Genomic DNA, 15,360 nt, shown 5'->3' on the forward strand with positions numbered 1-15,360 from the left:
TGAGGAGTGGGAGGGAAAGTTCTGCATGTCCAGAACACTCGTATATTGGAGCGAGCTCCTTCGCCCCGACATCGGACCAGATAACTGATATTACTAAATTTGCCACAACAAGATTCAGATATTTCCTTCAGCAAAAGCTCAAACAAGAGTGAATATTGGACTTTCTCAGTTGGTGAAGAAACACGACTTCAAATACTACTTGCAAATAAAAAAGTGTCTTGATTTAACCATTTTATTCAACAATAATATATCAGTTTTGTCTTTGTTTTGTGCAGAAGACGCAGCTTACTTGAGTACACACCGTAGCTGTTGATCAGCGACTCCAAAGTCAATAATTTCTTGCTTGGCATGCAAATATAGAATCACTATTGACTGTCAAATATGATTTGAATTGTAAGCAGGTTGTTTGTTTTCTTCCTAAAACCAGAATAATCTCAATGAACTGCCTTTTATCAGGCTTTATCTTATCGTGGTTACTGTGTTAACCACTCTTCAGTTGACGTGTAATATTTACTATTGTTATGTTGTCAAGTGTAAGGATAAAGTTGGATAATGCGTCACGTATATCAGATAAAACTGTGATAGTGGCACCGGAGTCATGGATAAATAAATCGTTATCGGCCTTATTTGAGAATATTACATTCAAAAGTCCAACATCACGACCATAAAGCGGCAGCTCATTTACATTTCTGAGTGACATTTTCTACATTTTGGTTTTCAATTTTGTTTAATAATGTTTGTTTTTATGTAGAGATGTTACAATGTTTAAAGGTTTAAAAAGGATACTTCTATTGATTGTACATATTTATCAGCAGCTGATCCTAAAACCGATAATAAAGTGCTGCAGGAATGTGTCCTAAAAACCCAGAAATTGTTTCACTCATCTCAAAGGTAGTGGATTTTTGGTTAGATGCTTGAAAAACAAGATGAAGACATGTTTACCATTTTGCATCAGATATGTCAAGACCAATATTAATTACTTATCGTAAACACATCTCTCATTCATTTTGAAGCTTCCAAAGGTCTCACCCATTTGGTTTTGGTTAAGAAACGCAGGTCCGCACATTAACGTGCAGCATAACCTGAGGAGGGAGATGATTCATGACGATAATACCTCAAACTGTCCAAGAAATCAGTCTGTATTACATCATTCATATTAGATTACATGTTCATTTTCTGGAATAATCCAAAATCCTATTTAAAAGTCCATCCCACTGGCTTTTTCTTAATTCTTTTGCAATTCCAGTCGTTCCAACCCGGCTCCGAGACTCACCGTGAATGGGAGACCAGACGAGTTCAAAGTAACACATAAACACGTGTTTAAAGAATACATAATCTAAAATAAACAAACCTGACTGCTTACAAAGTCACAGCAGAATCATCAACCAGAACCACATTAAAGACGTGCTGCCTTGACTTTATTATTATTTATCAATTACAATCTTTTTTTCATTCATTTGTCTCTCCTGATTGAAATGTTTTATTATTCCAACGCAGTAAATAATCTTAAAAAAATACACTTTTTACACAGATTTAAGTCAATTTTGTCAGAAACTGTTTTAGGAAAGTACTGAGTCTTTGAAACAAAAGTGTATATCTGTGACTCTCTAAAATATTTCATATTAAGTCTTTTTCCAATGGGCTTGGTGCTGTGTCACAAACAGGGAAGAGAACCAACTAACACATCGTTGGATTAGTTTAGTTCACAGGAGTCACATCTATAAAATATATTTGCAACATTTCTAGTTTGTCATTAACTCAGAATTTGACTTTATGATTTCCCATCACGTGTGTGACCCAGTGGAGAAGCTATGTGCTATAAAAACAGCCGTAAAAACTGTCGCATCATATTTTAGTTGCGGCTATAAAAACATGTCACGTCACAACAACAACAAAAAAGAATGAAAACAGAAAATATAAAACAGAAAACAGACGGAGAAAGCCTGCTTGCAATAACATGTGCCAAAGTCCCCGTCCTCAGTCTAACTCCAACACAATCCCACACTGAGCAAACATGTACACACACTCACACACACACACACACACACACACACACACACACACACACACACACACACACACACACAGCTATTATAATACATGTTTGTATATTCCAAACAGTCTCATCTGGTCACCTATCAACCACATAACAAGTTTTTCTTGGTCACTCATTACCTCCTGACGGCAATAAAGCCGACACACCCAGAGCTACCATGGGCAAAAGGTTAAACCATAAAACTACTCTTCATGTGAAACAGCACACACTCACGAGCACCAACACACCCAGGTAGTAAACGAGGCCAATGCCCAGACCTCGCCTGATTGGTTTGGTTTGACGAGTGATGTCATCTCTTAGGAGGGCCTGACCCCTCGGTCATAAAACAATGCACAGATAAGGGTCCTCGACTGCCGGAGAGCAGAAGAACAGAGGGTAACGACGTCTGAGCGGAGAGTTTGTGGAGGAAGCACACGTCGACAAATCAACTCTTCTGGATTCGGCAGCGGGCGCTCGTAGCCGCAGACGAGGAGGGGACGCACCTGGCGGGAAAAAGAGGGTCGACCGAGTGTAGAGCTGGACGGGCGAAAGCAAGAAGAACCAACGGAGGACAGGGAAGCAAGGAAAACCGAGGGAAAGAGAAACTCAGATAAAGAGTAACCGAGACGAGAGGAAGGACTCATAAGAGCTTTTTATCCAAGAGGAGGAACGCCTGTCCGATTGCACGATGGTGTCTCTGGGACTTGAACTGGTCGGCGTCATTCTCTCGGTGCTCGGCTGGGTGCTGTGTGTGGTCAGCTGCGCCTTGCCGATGTGGAGGGTCTCGGCCTTCATTGGCTCCAACATCGTCACAGCTCAGGTGTACTGGGAGGGCCTGTGGATGAGCTGCGTGTTCCAGAGCACGGGGCAGATGCAGTGTAAGGTCTACGACTCCATGCTGGCTTTACCTCAGGACCTGCAGGCCGCCAGGGCGCTCACTGTCGTCTCCATCATCATGGGGGCGGTGTCTCTCCTCATATCCATGGTGGGGGCAAAGTGCACCAACTGCATCGAGGACGAAGGGGTCAAAGCCAGGGTGATGGCCGCCTCGGGCGGCGCGTTCATCACGGTAGCTCTCATGCAGCTGGTGCCCGTTTCCTGGTCGGCACACACCATCATAATCGAGTTCTACAGCCCACTCATCCACAGCGGTCAGAAGATGGAGATCGGGGTGGCGCTGTATCTCGGCTGGACCGCCGCGGCCCTGCTGCTGTTCGGAGGGTCCATCCTCTGCTGCAGTTGCCCCCCACGGGAAGAGAAGCCCATGAGGTACAGCGTGAACCCTCAGGGTCGTATAGCGTACTCCGTCGCACAGAAGTCAAACGACCCGAGCGCTTACAACCAGAGGGACTACGTGTGAGGGCAGAGGACAGGACCGAGGGGGGAGGGGGAAGAAGTGTGACCTCCTTTGTATTATTTTCACTTGCATGCTGCTTATTTGGACATTGTCCGGAAATGAGCACAGACCTGAAGATGAATTATAACTTGTTGTAAGATGGTAAAAGAGCCTTTGGGAAGAGTATGAGAATATTATGGAGCAAAGTGTAAATGTGCAGGTAGCTTTCTGATGCTTTTGAAAAATAGATTTGAAAGCTCTATACAGATGTTTGATGGTCCTGTTTATATATATATATATATATATATATATATATATATATATATATATTTCTTTAAAAATATATTTATATGTATCTATATATATACATATATATATATATATATATATGTATATATATACATATATTTAAATATATGTATATATATATATATATATATACATATATATATATATATATATATACTGATCAATGCTGTGTAAATATCAAGTATCATACTGTCAACTATTGTAAAGGCCCACTGTCGGGACTTCATATTTTTCTTGCTATTATTACAAAAAATATAGATGTATTGATGGACGTGAAACATCATGCAGTTGAGCAAAACGGAGCTCACATTGGGCTCCACAGCATGGCGGAGTTGACTGTAAAAAGAAGTTATGTAAAATAGATATTTGGTTGGGTGACATTTCTCTGCGCATTAAATGCTGTGTTTAGACATTGTCTAATAAGGTTGACGGCTTGTGTGGCTTTTGATGCATTAAGATTGTATGTGTTTGCCAATATTGAGAGAACATTTTGAGTTTCAGATCTACTGAAATTATTGAAATGACTTTAGAATAAATGAATTAATAAAGATTTTAACTGTGAAACATTATGTGCGGGCTTAATTTATCCGGGTTCATATTAACAATTATTGAGATAATAATTACAGATGTAAGATGTTGTTGTGATGGGAAGGAAAGTTTCTTCCGTCTGGTGTCTGAAACCAACTCTTTCTTCTTTTGAATAGTCAAATTAACCCTCTGTGTTCTGGCAGGTGTGCTCAGGTAGCCGAGCCTGTTAATCCTCCTACACACAGCCTAGTTTTGCTCCTCTGGAGAACACCAAACAAAGCTCTTTAACTTAAGTAAAAGTACTTATTTCACCACTGGGTGTGTTGTGCGGTACTTTATATTCACAGGAGTGTCGAAAAAAAACTTAATAAATGAAAAAAGCAATCCCACTGTGTAGAAATACTCTGTTTCAAGTAAATCAACATCAAGTCCTGCATTAAAATGTCTACAGAAAATAAAAAGTAATGGCATTTAAATATACTTTAAATAGCAAAAGGATCTTCATTGTGCAGAGCCATTAAAAAATAGTACACACTATATTATTGCATAACATTTACTGATTAATTGTAATAAAGTCCAAACTTAATATATTATAATCATCATTTATTGGTTGATTATACGTTGTGAAGATACTGAATTACCTCCCACCACTGGTGACATAACAATTTGTACATATATCGTGTGTTAGTTTGAACTTGCATTCTTCCACTTTGATAATAGTTAGTTACATTTGGAGAATTTACATTTGCGAGCAGAAACAGAGGCAACTTCCGCTCTGGTTTTGTTAACGCAGGTATTCTGGTACAGGTCGCCTTCAGGTTATCGCTCTTATCTCTGCAGTAGCGCATCAACCGATGTTGTTAAATCAACACGGTGGCACAAAAAGAGCCTCCCTGTTGTTCAGCCTTGGGGAGCGTGTGTCTTTTTTAATCGTTGTAAGGGCCGACTGTGTTTGACACACACTTTGCATCAGCCAGTTGGCGACGAGCAGTCATAGCCTCGTGAGATTTAGGTTTGGAGGGAGTGATGTTTCCAAAAAGATTCAAATGACCCTGATGTGTGGTCTTCTTGATAATGACAACATCATTACATCAGAGGTGATTTTATTTTAAATTCAACACATTTATTGGATAGTGTAGATTACCAATCATGAGGAGAGTGGAGCTTGTTCAAATAAATAACGGATAGATTCACAATGGTTATAAATCTCGCTGTATCGAGTTCTCTCTGGTCATTAGAAGACTTCTTCCTGCTTGAAATGTCAGTGATGCGGGGCAAAGGTTTACCGTCTCCTTTTTTCAGAAGTTTATCTGAAGCTTATGAGGCAAAGGAGGCAGCGGCTGCTTTAATTACAGTTGATTATACGTATTAGTCTCTGCACATGCAAACATTTGTTCTTTGGATAAGGACACAAAAGAAAATCTGGAGAGAATAATACATTCATTTAGATGGAGCTATTCATTTCCAGACAACACCAATGCCCCCAAATATTAGTACATAAATACATAGATTATGGCAGGACATTTTGCCATTGGACATGGGATCATATGAAAATTATAGATTTCACTGTTATCCCAGACAAAATAACTGCTATTCACAATATTATCCAGATAATCATAGAAAACAAACTATTAAAATGCCACTAAAACATATTGAAATTGATTTCCCTTATATTTAGCTCGGAAACAAATATTTGTATTGCACACCTTTTTACGTAAACTACAAAAAAGAAAAGCTAGACACTTTTTTCAAGTCATTCTTACATTCACGATTTATCCCAATAATAAAGAATTACCACTGTCCATTTATTGTTTGGTTTTGTATTAAGATCCGTGATTAAATCCTTTATCTTCGCATCCTGAACATTGTCAAACTTTTAATGCCTGAAAAAATGTCGAGCTTCCTGATTTAAATTGGATTTACAGTTAATAACAAATCGACTCTGACAGTTTCGATGCACTTATCTCATTCCTTTAGCTTTTAAACACACATTGTATTTAACATTTTCACAGAAGAAAAACAAAAATCCTTACTTTCCAAATTTAGTAAATGTTAAGTTTTGTCAAATCTTTAACGTAATACACAATTCACATAATACCAGAAGCTATTCGTGTTTTCCTCCTGTTATACACAACACATGAATCATTTGTTCAGAGTAAAGAGTTTAACCGATACTGAGAGGATTCCGCTGTCTGTATGCTAAAGGTGTCCTAGAAGCCGCCTGTCATGTGTTCTCTCGGCTCATATTTGTTCTGGGTGCAGTTGTTCCGGTTTCCACCGCAGTTTCTGGGACTGTTTCAAGACTGCAACCAGGAAGCAACGACAAATCATCAGTATCAGAGGGACAGTCTGTCTGAGTGTGTGTGTGTGTGTGTTTACGTTTCTGTGCTGACTCACAACACACTTTTCAAGTATAGCCAGAGGCTGAATCTACCTCTGTGCTGCACTGCGGGTAACGACTGCATTATGCAAGTCTGTGTTTATATATAAAGGAACTTCACATGTTGTTTTTTGGACAAAATAAACAGAACTTCTCGTTCTCTTTTCTCAAGAGACTGCCATCTTACTGGTGACCAACCCCCAAACCACAGCCACACCCTCCCAGCATCACATACCTCCTCACTCGTCCTGCCTCCAGCTCCCCTCCTCCACCAATATGTGCACAGGTGGTGTGTTCTTCTTCTTTTTGTGTGTGTGTGTGTGAAGACAGCCTCCTTTTGACATCATCACCGTGGGGGCTCCTCCTCAATCCCCTGAGGTATAAAGCAGCTCTGGTTTCTGTGGCAGCCTCTCATAGCAACATCACGCCCTCTTTACAGGTGCTGCTCGCACTTTTAAAGGACGCCAGAACGACCGAGGAGAAGGACCTCCTCTGTAATCTGAACGGTCTGTTGGGAGATCAGTGGACTCGCCGTTTCCATTCAGTTCTGTCATCACACCAAGAGCCAGCATGTCGATGGGCATGGAGATCGTGGGCATCGCCCTTGGAGTGATCGGTTTCATCATTGCAATCGTTACGTGCATCCTGCCCATGTGGAGGGTGACGGCCTTCATCGGAGCCAACATCATCACAGCTCAGACCATCTCGGAGGGCCTGTGGATGAACTGTGTGACCCAGAGCACCGGCCAGATGCAGTGCAAGATCTACGACTCCATGCTGGCCCTGACACCGGACCTGCAGGCCTCCCGAGCGATGATGATCGTCGCCATCATCCTCGCGGTGCTGGGGGTCATGATTTCCATCGTCGGCGCAAAGTGCACCAACTGCATCGAAGACGAGGCGTCCAAAGCCAAAGTGATGATCATCGCGGGAATCTTCTTTGTCCTCGCCGGCCTTTTGGTCCTCATCCCCGTTTCCTGGACGGCCACCGTCGTCATCCAGAATTTCTACAACCCGCTCCTGATCAGCGCGCAGAAGAGGGAGCTCGGGGCGTCGATCTACATCGGCTGGGGAGCGGCCACCCTGCTCCTGATCGGCGGCGCCATGCTGTGCAGCAGCTGCCCGCCCAAGGAGAAGAAGTACAAGCCGCCCCGGATGGCCTACACCGCGCCGCGCAGCGCCAGTGCAGGGGGAGGGTACGACAGGAAAGACTATGTCTGAGAGATGGATTTGGAAAGCAGGATGAAATTAGGATGGTTGTTGCACACAAGTGTTTTTGTGTGTCTTTGTATATATTTTTTGTCTAAAACCACAGGGTGAACCCCACAAAAAGACTCCGAAATGAAGATGTGTGTACAATGATAGAATGTTCTGCTTCGCCTTTGAACTTTAAAGTCTTGCTCCGCTTCATGCAGCAGGTTTGTCCGGTTAAAGACGCTCCACCTTCCTGTAGATGGACACGAGAACCGGTTTTCCAGGAAATACTCGTTGTATTTATGCTTTAACTTCGGTGGCATTTTCTGAATCTGAAACACCTTCCTCTCGAGTGTGTGTCGCCATCTCATTAGCTGTCGGCCTGCTGGTGTCGTGTTTCAGTGAAACCTTTATTTAAAATGTTGTGCGCCGCTGACAAGCTCGCTCTCATTTTACATAGATTTGAATGTGCGATTGTTCAGTGTGTGTGTGTGTGTGTGTGTGTTTGTGCTTTGCATGTATATTTGCTTAGGAGAGTTTCTACCGAGATTGAAACTGAAGATGGATCCATGATACGGCCCCAGGTAGCAACGCTATCTCCTTCCTCGGTTTTTCCCTGTTTACAGACGGTTTCAGTTGTGAAACAGAGACTTTTCATGTGTCTATATTATATGCACATGTATTTAATATGTCTGTCATGAAATGTTTTTTAAATGTATTCTGTACACTCCACTGTGTGTGTAATAGATTTGTATTGTTTTTTTGTTTGTACATCTATCTTTATCATCGGCCTGTATACCTGCTCTCAAACAAAGAGCCAAAGGTCCAGTGTGTGTGTGTGTGTGTGTGTGTGACAGCCTGAGGCAATATGACTATAGCTGTTTCTACATCAAAAGGATGTGTTTTGTGGTTCATATTTACCAAATATTTCATCAATGCATATCCATCTCTTGTTCTTTGGACTTTGTGTTCAGTTTTTTTTTATACTTTAGTCATCAAACATTGTAAATGAGCGGATTTATAAAATAAATGCTTGGTTAAATGTTTCATAGTAGTGCTTCAAATGTGTAGAAGATTTTAATAAAAGTCAAGCTAAGTAGTATGTGAGTTGCTTCGGTTCTTTTTCATTGCTCAATAAAGGCAGAATAAACTTTTTATTTTAGTTGAAGAATTTAGGAGCGATCTCACGAAGCATGTGCCACCAAACAAACACGCTTCAGTCCAAGTCAAATAGTAAAAAAAGCTGAAAGTAGGGTTGGGCTTTGGGAGTTGGGCTCTTTGTTTAGCGTTACTAGGGAGTTTATTCATCTCTCTCTTTAGTTCTTAATAACTTTCGGTGTAGCAGGTGTCGTGGGCTTCATTTGGCCGCCATACGCCTCTCAAAGAAAATTAAAACAGAAAAAGAATAACGCAACCGTTTCCAACAATGTTCCCAATAGTTTTGACAAAAAGCAGAATCTTGGACAAACTGATGAACAACTTATCGAACAACAAATGTAAAAGTCTAATGTAAATGTAATAATTAGTCTTTACTAGTGCTGTGAAAAATAACGCGTTAACTCAGTTAATTAAATTACAGGTTTAACTTCGTTATTTTTTTTAACGCATTTAACGCATGCGCAGAATGAGCTTCCAATCCGTCTGTTGTTGGTCGTCTCGAACCAGCAGCATGTCATTCTGTCTCTACGTGTCACGTTAACACGACTCCGATCCCCGTCTCGCCGGATGCCGGCGTGTGTGCGCACATCGGGACGAAAAAAAGTCACTTGCACCAATGTTTTAATGCAGGGGTGCTCAATATGTCGATCGCGGTTGCCGCAGAGTTCAGATGCCGGTCTTCGCGCATGAAAAGTCACTAGCACCCCCCTAACTGTTACTCATAAAATGTAGTCAAACATAAACGGAGCAAATCACCGTGTTCATGGCCCGGGCAAAGACAGCGCGGTCTCCTGGCTTCAACACGTTACTGTCAGGGAAGACACAGCGCACCAAAAAAAAGTTTTTTTGTAAAACTTTTTACCTTTTCTGATTCCGCTAGCTCTTTGCTAACTTCCGCTAGTACTTCCGCTAATACCTCCGCTAATACATCTACTTAGAAAGTGTATTCTGTACGTTTTCTCCGTCGAAATGTTGCAAGACCCGACTTGCTGCATTGATCGCGACTTTAGACATTGTGTGTTAGGGCTCCTCTTGTGAAAAATTATTACGAAATAAAAGAAAATGTATATGTTCTTTGCAAAGATGAGGATATGTTGAATGCTGGGATACCAAACATGCCCATGTTTATTGACCTGGTCTGCGTGAGCGAGCCGTTTAAAGGGAAGGGGAGGGTCTTAAGGACGCCGGCGTCCTCAGTGGAGTGGAAGAGGTTAACCCTCCTTTACATTTACGAACATATTTTACCCTCGGGGTCAATTTGACCCCAGCAATTAAAACCTACAGAAAATTATTAGAATTAATATTGCTTCCCAAGTTTAAGTGTGAGGTACTTTATGTTTGTTTGTTGACTACCTAAATAGCCCTTTAAATATATAAAAAAGTTGATATTTCTTATAAGTTTGACACAGTGAAAAACAGCCTGGGGTCAAATTGACCCCAAAGAACACCGACATTAAACATTGAATGGGGTCAAATTGACCCGAAAGGTAACAGGAGGGTTAAACATTCTGTTTAGGATGAAGATGTATTAATGTTCCATATGGAAGAAAACTGCTAAATAACTGCTGAGTTGCAGCACCATTGTAAAGAAGAATGTATAAATGTATATATCCGTCTTTTGTCATAAATCTCTATGTTCTCACAAAATATACCGAGAATATCGGTAATATGTGATTAATCATGATTAATCCACAGAAACCTGTGATTAACCCGATTAAAAATGTTAATCGTTTCACAGCCCTAGTCTTTACATATTAGTTGTAAAATTGTAATCATTAGATATTGCTTATCAATTAATATGAATTAAAGCATAATATTGTTGTCTCTGTTGGATAGGATACAACAGGATGTGGTTAAATATCAACATTGTCTCTGTTGATGAGCCAGGAAACATCACATGAGGGTTTAAACTAGAGACACGATATTTCACAGCCTTGTAAAAATGTAAATAAATGAATGTAAAAGTAATAAATAAAAACAAATACACTTCATCAGCCTTCAAAAGGCAGTTCTCTGCCATCACATCCACACGCACCTCGCCATTCCCCTGTAATCATAAAGGACCATGTTCACAGAAATAGGTGCTAAATGGTGTCAATCGCCTTTTATCAGACAACGTATAAAGAGTGAGATAGTCAACACAGGGTGGGCAGCTTAAGAAAACACAGTACTTTTGTCCAGGACACCCTGTGCATAAATTTGAAGTAATTATTGTTGTTAATCGCAAGTCACGTGACTCGTTTGTCATTTCCTGAAACTACGTGGTTTTGTTGTCTAAACCCTAACTTCCTCCGAAGACCGAAGTTTATTTAGGTTGGGGTGAGAATCTGTTGCAACCTCCTCCGTCCATAGAGTAATCTATGGATCTCTGTCATACACCAGAAAGTCACCAATCATGGTATGCGTGTTGTTTGGTTGGCGTTTAAATTGTTTAGAAATGTATTAAATCAATAATGAAAAAATTCGTCGGCAACATGCTAACATGTATTTATTTAAACTCCAGTATCATGCCTGCGTGTACAAACATTGCTCCATAGCTCTACTAGTGGTCAAAACACAGAGTACCTTTAATGAGCTTTAGCATACATTCAAATAATTAAATATGAAAGAAAAACAAAAAATACAACAAGGGATTTCATCACTGTGAATGTACAGCTGAACAAAGTGAGAACTAGAGCTGCGTGACATGGCAGGAAAAAGGAGTTATGACAAGATGATAAAGGCCACGGATGTTATTGATTGAACATTTGAATTTCACCTTCTCTTTCCAGCAGGAACACGTGAAGTTGACAGGGAGCAGATTTCTGACGAACAAGATGAGGACCCAACGGCAAAGTCCAACAGGTCCCTGATAGAGACTCTAGAAAGCATGAGCCCAGGTTATCGCAGGTTTCTTTAACCTCGCTGACTGATGGATTGTAAAGTTGTGTAAAGTAGATAAACTATCTGTTGCAAACTCTTCATCGGCCATGTTGCATTTTAGATATTATTATTCATTACAAAGGAGTCAGAGGAGATGTGGTTACTACCACACAAGGTGAAAGATATGCGATAAGCAAAAACACAATAATATATATATATATATATATATATATCAATTACATATCACATTTTAGTGACAGAAAAAAATTCCCTTTTTTGTAGATGTTTGAAACATAAATTTGCTCGAAATCTTCTATCTTGAAATAAAGATGCAGGTCTCTCTGGTAATAATTGGGATCCCTCAGAGCCCAAAGCTTCAGTAATGTCATGAAAATTTAATTAAATAAGCATTAAATATTCCAGTGCCAAAAACACAAACTGATGACAAATGTTTTAGAAAATGTAATTATTTATCTGAGAGAAAAAGACCCCAGAGCGATCAGAGTTGTTCTGATTGTTGGACGGGTTTGTCAGTGCGATAGCGTCACACATGTGTAAGATGCCGTCACAAGAACTTTGTCCAGGTGTGTCGTTGAGAACAAAAAACGAGGGGGGCGAAGATGGGTGTGGTCTGATCAAGGGCACAGGAGGTAAGGGGGTAGGAAGGGAGGAAAGGGCCATGGCCCTCCTACTTTACACCAGTGGCTACATTTGGCATTGCGTCTCGTGTGATCGCGCCGCAAGAGGGGCTCCGCTTTTAAGTTGTGGTTGTTGTTGTGCACCGACTTTGGTTTCCTGACCGTGTTTTTCCCAGAAGGCAGAACATTCCTTTCCTGATGATTCTGAAGTTCTTATCAGGAAGCGTCGAGCTGTCTTTTATGACTTCATGACTGAAAAGTCTTCAAACTATTTATATGTCTGTAAATACAGATAAATCGGAGGTGTTGTGAGATACAAATATGGCGACTAATTGGACAGAAATATTTTGATATAACTGTTTATATAACAAGACAGATACAAAATAAATACCGCCGACTCCGTTTTGATATCAGGGCGCTGACAACAAATCTGTTAAGAGAAATAACTTTTCCAGGAAAAGGTCTGACTTTACATATTTATACAGATTTATAAATCATTTCTTATAACCATTTATACATATAAATACCACAATATACAAAGAAATGGCGCCTTAGACTTATTAATGTGGATATTTGCAATTTGTTAAAACACTAAGGCTTTTTTAAACAAACATTTGACCTTTCTCTCCATGAACTAATACTACGGCCCTTCTTTTTTTTTTACTGAATATTTCGGAATACAATCCAAATGAAAACATTTAGGAAGTGGACAAAGGTTTCCGAGCAGAAGCAGAAGTATCAGAGAAGCAGAAGTCAAGATCCTTTGTATTGTAAACAGCATCATATTTCATTGTAAGTTTATGTGACAGTTTAGTAAATCATCAAACACAGCTTCTTCTGCTGGAACAGCGTTTAAGATTTCATCGTCTCGCTCTGTGGTTTATAAAGTTTACTCAAATAAAATAAATGATTTCCTGAATGATCCCTCCTTTCCTTTCCTTGCATGTTTTTTCTTCTTTTGTATGGACTGTTGCATAAATATAGTCTGAGTACTATTTATTACTGTGTACTATACTATCGGGTGTGTATATATTAGATATCAATTAGAAAATATGTTATTTTGTTTTATTTGTAGGGGAATTTTTGTCCAGATAACTTTGTGTTAACTATTGTCCAGGTCCAATAATCTTATGTAATACAATAGAAACATGCTGAATACAGTATGTGGGACAGTTTAAGAGCTTCAACTAAAAGAGCATCATTGTTCTGATTCATCAGTTTCTATGAGAATAAAGTCCAAGTTTTCTGTCTCCATATCTCTTCACAATAGACAGTATATGTATGTACTTGTATGTATTTGGAACAACAACAAGTTAGTCAACAGCGTCAAACCTCCATTATAAGTATTGTAGTCAAACTAGGCAAATACTTTTCATTTACTTTCCTTTTACAATGAGATGTTTAAAGCATTCATGATGTTTTTGTTACAGTAAACTAGAAAAAGCCACATCACTAACCTGCTTGTCATGTGTGTGTGTTTGTGTGTGTGTGCAGGCACTTTGAGAACAAAGACTGTCTTTGCTGTGTTCGGTGTGGCGTGAAGAAGAGCTGACGTCGGCTGGCTGACGCTCAGCTTCATTACACAGTCAAGAAGTACAACCGCAGTACGGAGGGCAGAGGTGAAATGCCACCGGGTCGGACTATCAGTACCATGGTGCTGGTTCTGTGTAATACTTGGTTTAAGACTGGAGCTTTGGCCGAATGTTGAATGGATAAATGAATCCACCAGTTACCTTTTTTCTCCTCTCAGTTGAATGTGTACCGTGCGCTCCCCCCGGCCTCCGGCTCATGGCGTCACTATGGTGACAGCTCACGGCAGTATCCCAGCAGACATCTCTCCCATAGCAATGCATGTTTTGCAAAGGAGGCCAGGCTCTCCGGGCCCGTAGTCTGCTTGTTTGTGTGTTCCTGCATGACAAGAGCCATGCACATAAGCACTATGCACAATGATACACAACAAGTTATACAATACAATACACATAAGTAAACTCTCCTGATGTACAGTGTGAAACCAAAGCAGCAGCAGTCCCCAACATAACGTGGGGTTTTATATTTTTTCACAATAAAAGAGCAGCTTGTTGAGTTAAACATCAAACACTAAGACGTGTGTGTCCTCTACAAGGCAATGAAAGATCTGGTCATCTCCGGCCAGCTGTTCTTACAGTGGGAGCAGCTCCATTCAGTGCACTAAGGATGTCCTTCTGTTGAGGGGGAGAAGGTGTAGCTCACATCGTGCCGCTCTGGCGCCACCTAGTGGCTCAACACAGTAACGTGTATATTTGTACTTTAGTGCTGCTTTTCCCTTCTCTTCTATTGTCTAAATTCAAAGTGCATGTATATAAGAAGGAACGTGTGTTGACTACAACCATATTTAACAATTACAAATTAGAATCCATGTCAATGGTCGTTTTAAATTAATATTAACCAAATAAGATGAAAAGCGTTATTATGCAGAGCATATAACACTGAGATTAGACAACCCTGAGGTCAGAGCATATAATCCTGAATGCAGAGCATAGAACCCAGAGGTCAGAGCATAGAACCCAGAGGTCAGAGCATAGAACCCAGAGGTCAGAGCATAGTACCCAGAGGTCAGAGCATAGAACTCAGAGGTCAGAGCATAGAACCCTGAGGTCAGAATATAGAACCCTGAGTTGAGAAAATATAACCCAGAGGTCAGAGCATAGAACCCAGAGGTCAGAGCATAGTACTCAGAGGTCAGAGCATAGAACCCAGAGGTCAGAGCATAGAACTCAGAGGTCAGAGCATAGAACTCAGAGGTCAGAGCATAGAACCCTGAGGTCAGAATATATTTTCTCAACCCAGGGTTCTATGCTATATAGAACCCTGAGGTCAGAGAGCATAGAACCTTGAGGTCAGAGCATATATATATATATATTTGTATGTAACATTGTATTAT

General features: G+C 40.4%; 1 protein-coding gene across 1 annotated transcript; it reads left to right on the forward strand.

The window, feature by feature from the left end:
- Nucleotides 1-1,377: 1,377 nt before the first annotated feature.
- LOC130189140 (claudin-4-like) lies at nt 1,378-8,882 on the forward strand. The gene is made up of 2 exons (XM_056407829.1): nt 1,378-3,211; nt 7,158-8,882. The coding sequence occupies exons 1-2, from the start codon at nt 2,724-2,726 to the stop codon at nt 7,807-7,809; spliced, it is 1,140 nt and encodes a 379-aa protein (XP_056263804.1). The 5' UTR covers nt 1,378-2,723; the 3' UTR covers nt 7,810-8,882.
- The last annotated feature ends 6,478 nt before the right edge of the window (nt 8,883-15,360 follow it).

The sequence above is a fragment of the Pseudoliparis swirei genome, chromosome 3 (genome assembly GCF_029220125.1).
Source record: "Pseudoliparis swirei isolate HS2019 ecotype Mariana Trench chromosome 3, NWPU_hadal_v1, whole genome shotgun sequence".
In the NCBI taxonomy this organism is placed as follows: Eukaryota; Metazoa; Chordata; class Actinopteri; order Perciformes; family Liparidae; genus Pseudoliparis; species Pseudoliparis swirei.

Excerpts from the sequence above, each read along its gene's own strand:
- LOC130189140 (XM_056407829.1), top strand. The coding sequence starts at position 2,724 with ATGGTGTCTCTGGGACTTGAACTGGTCGGCGTCATTCTCTCGGTGCTC. Across the intron at positions 3,212-7,157 it reads AAGATGGAGATCGGGGTGGC|CATGTCGATGGGCATGGAGA; the intron begins GCTGTATCTCGG and ends ACCAAGAGCCAG.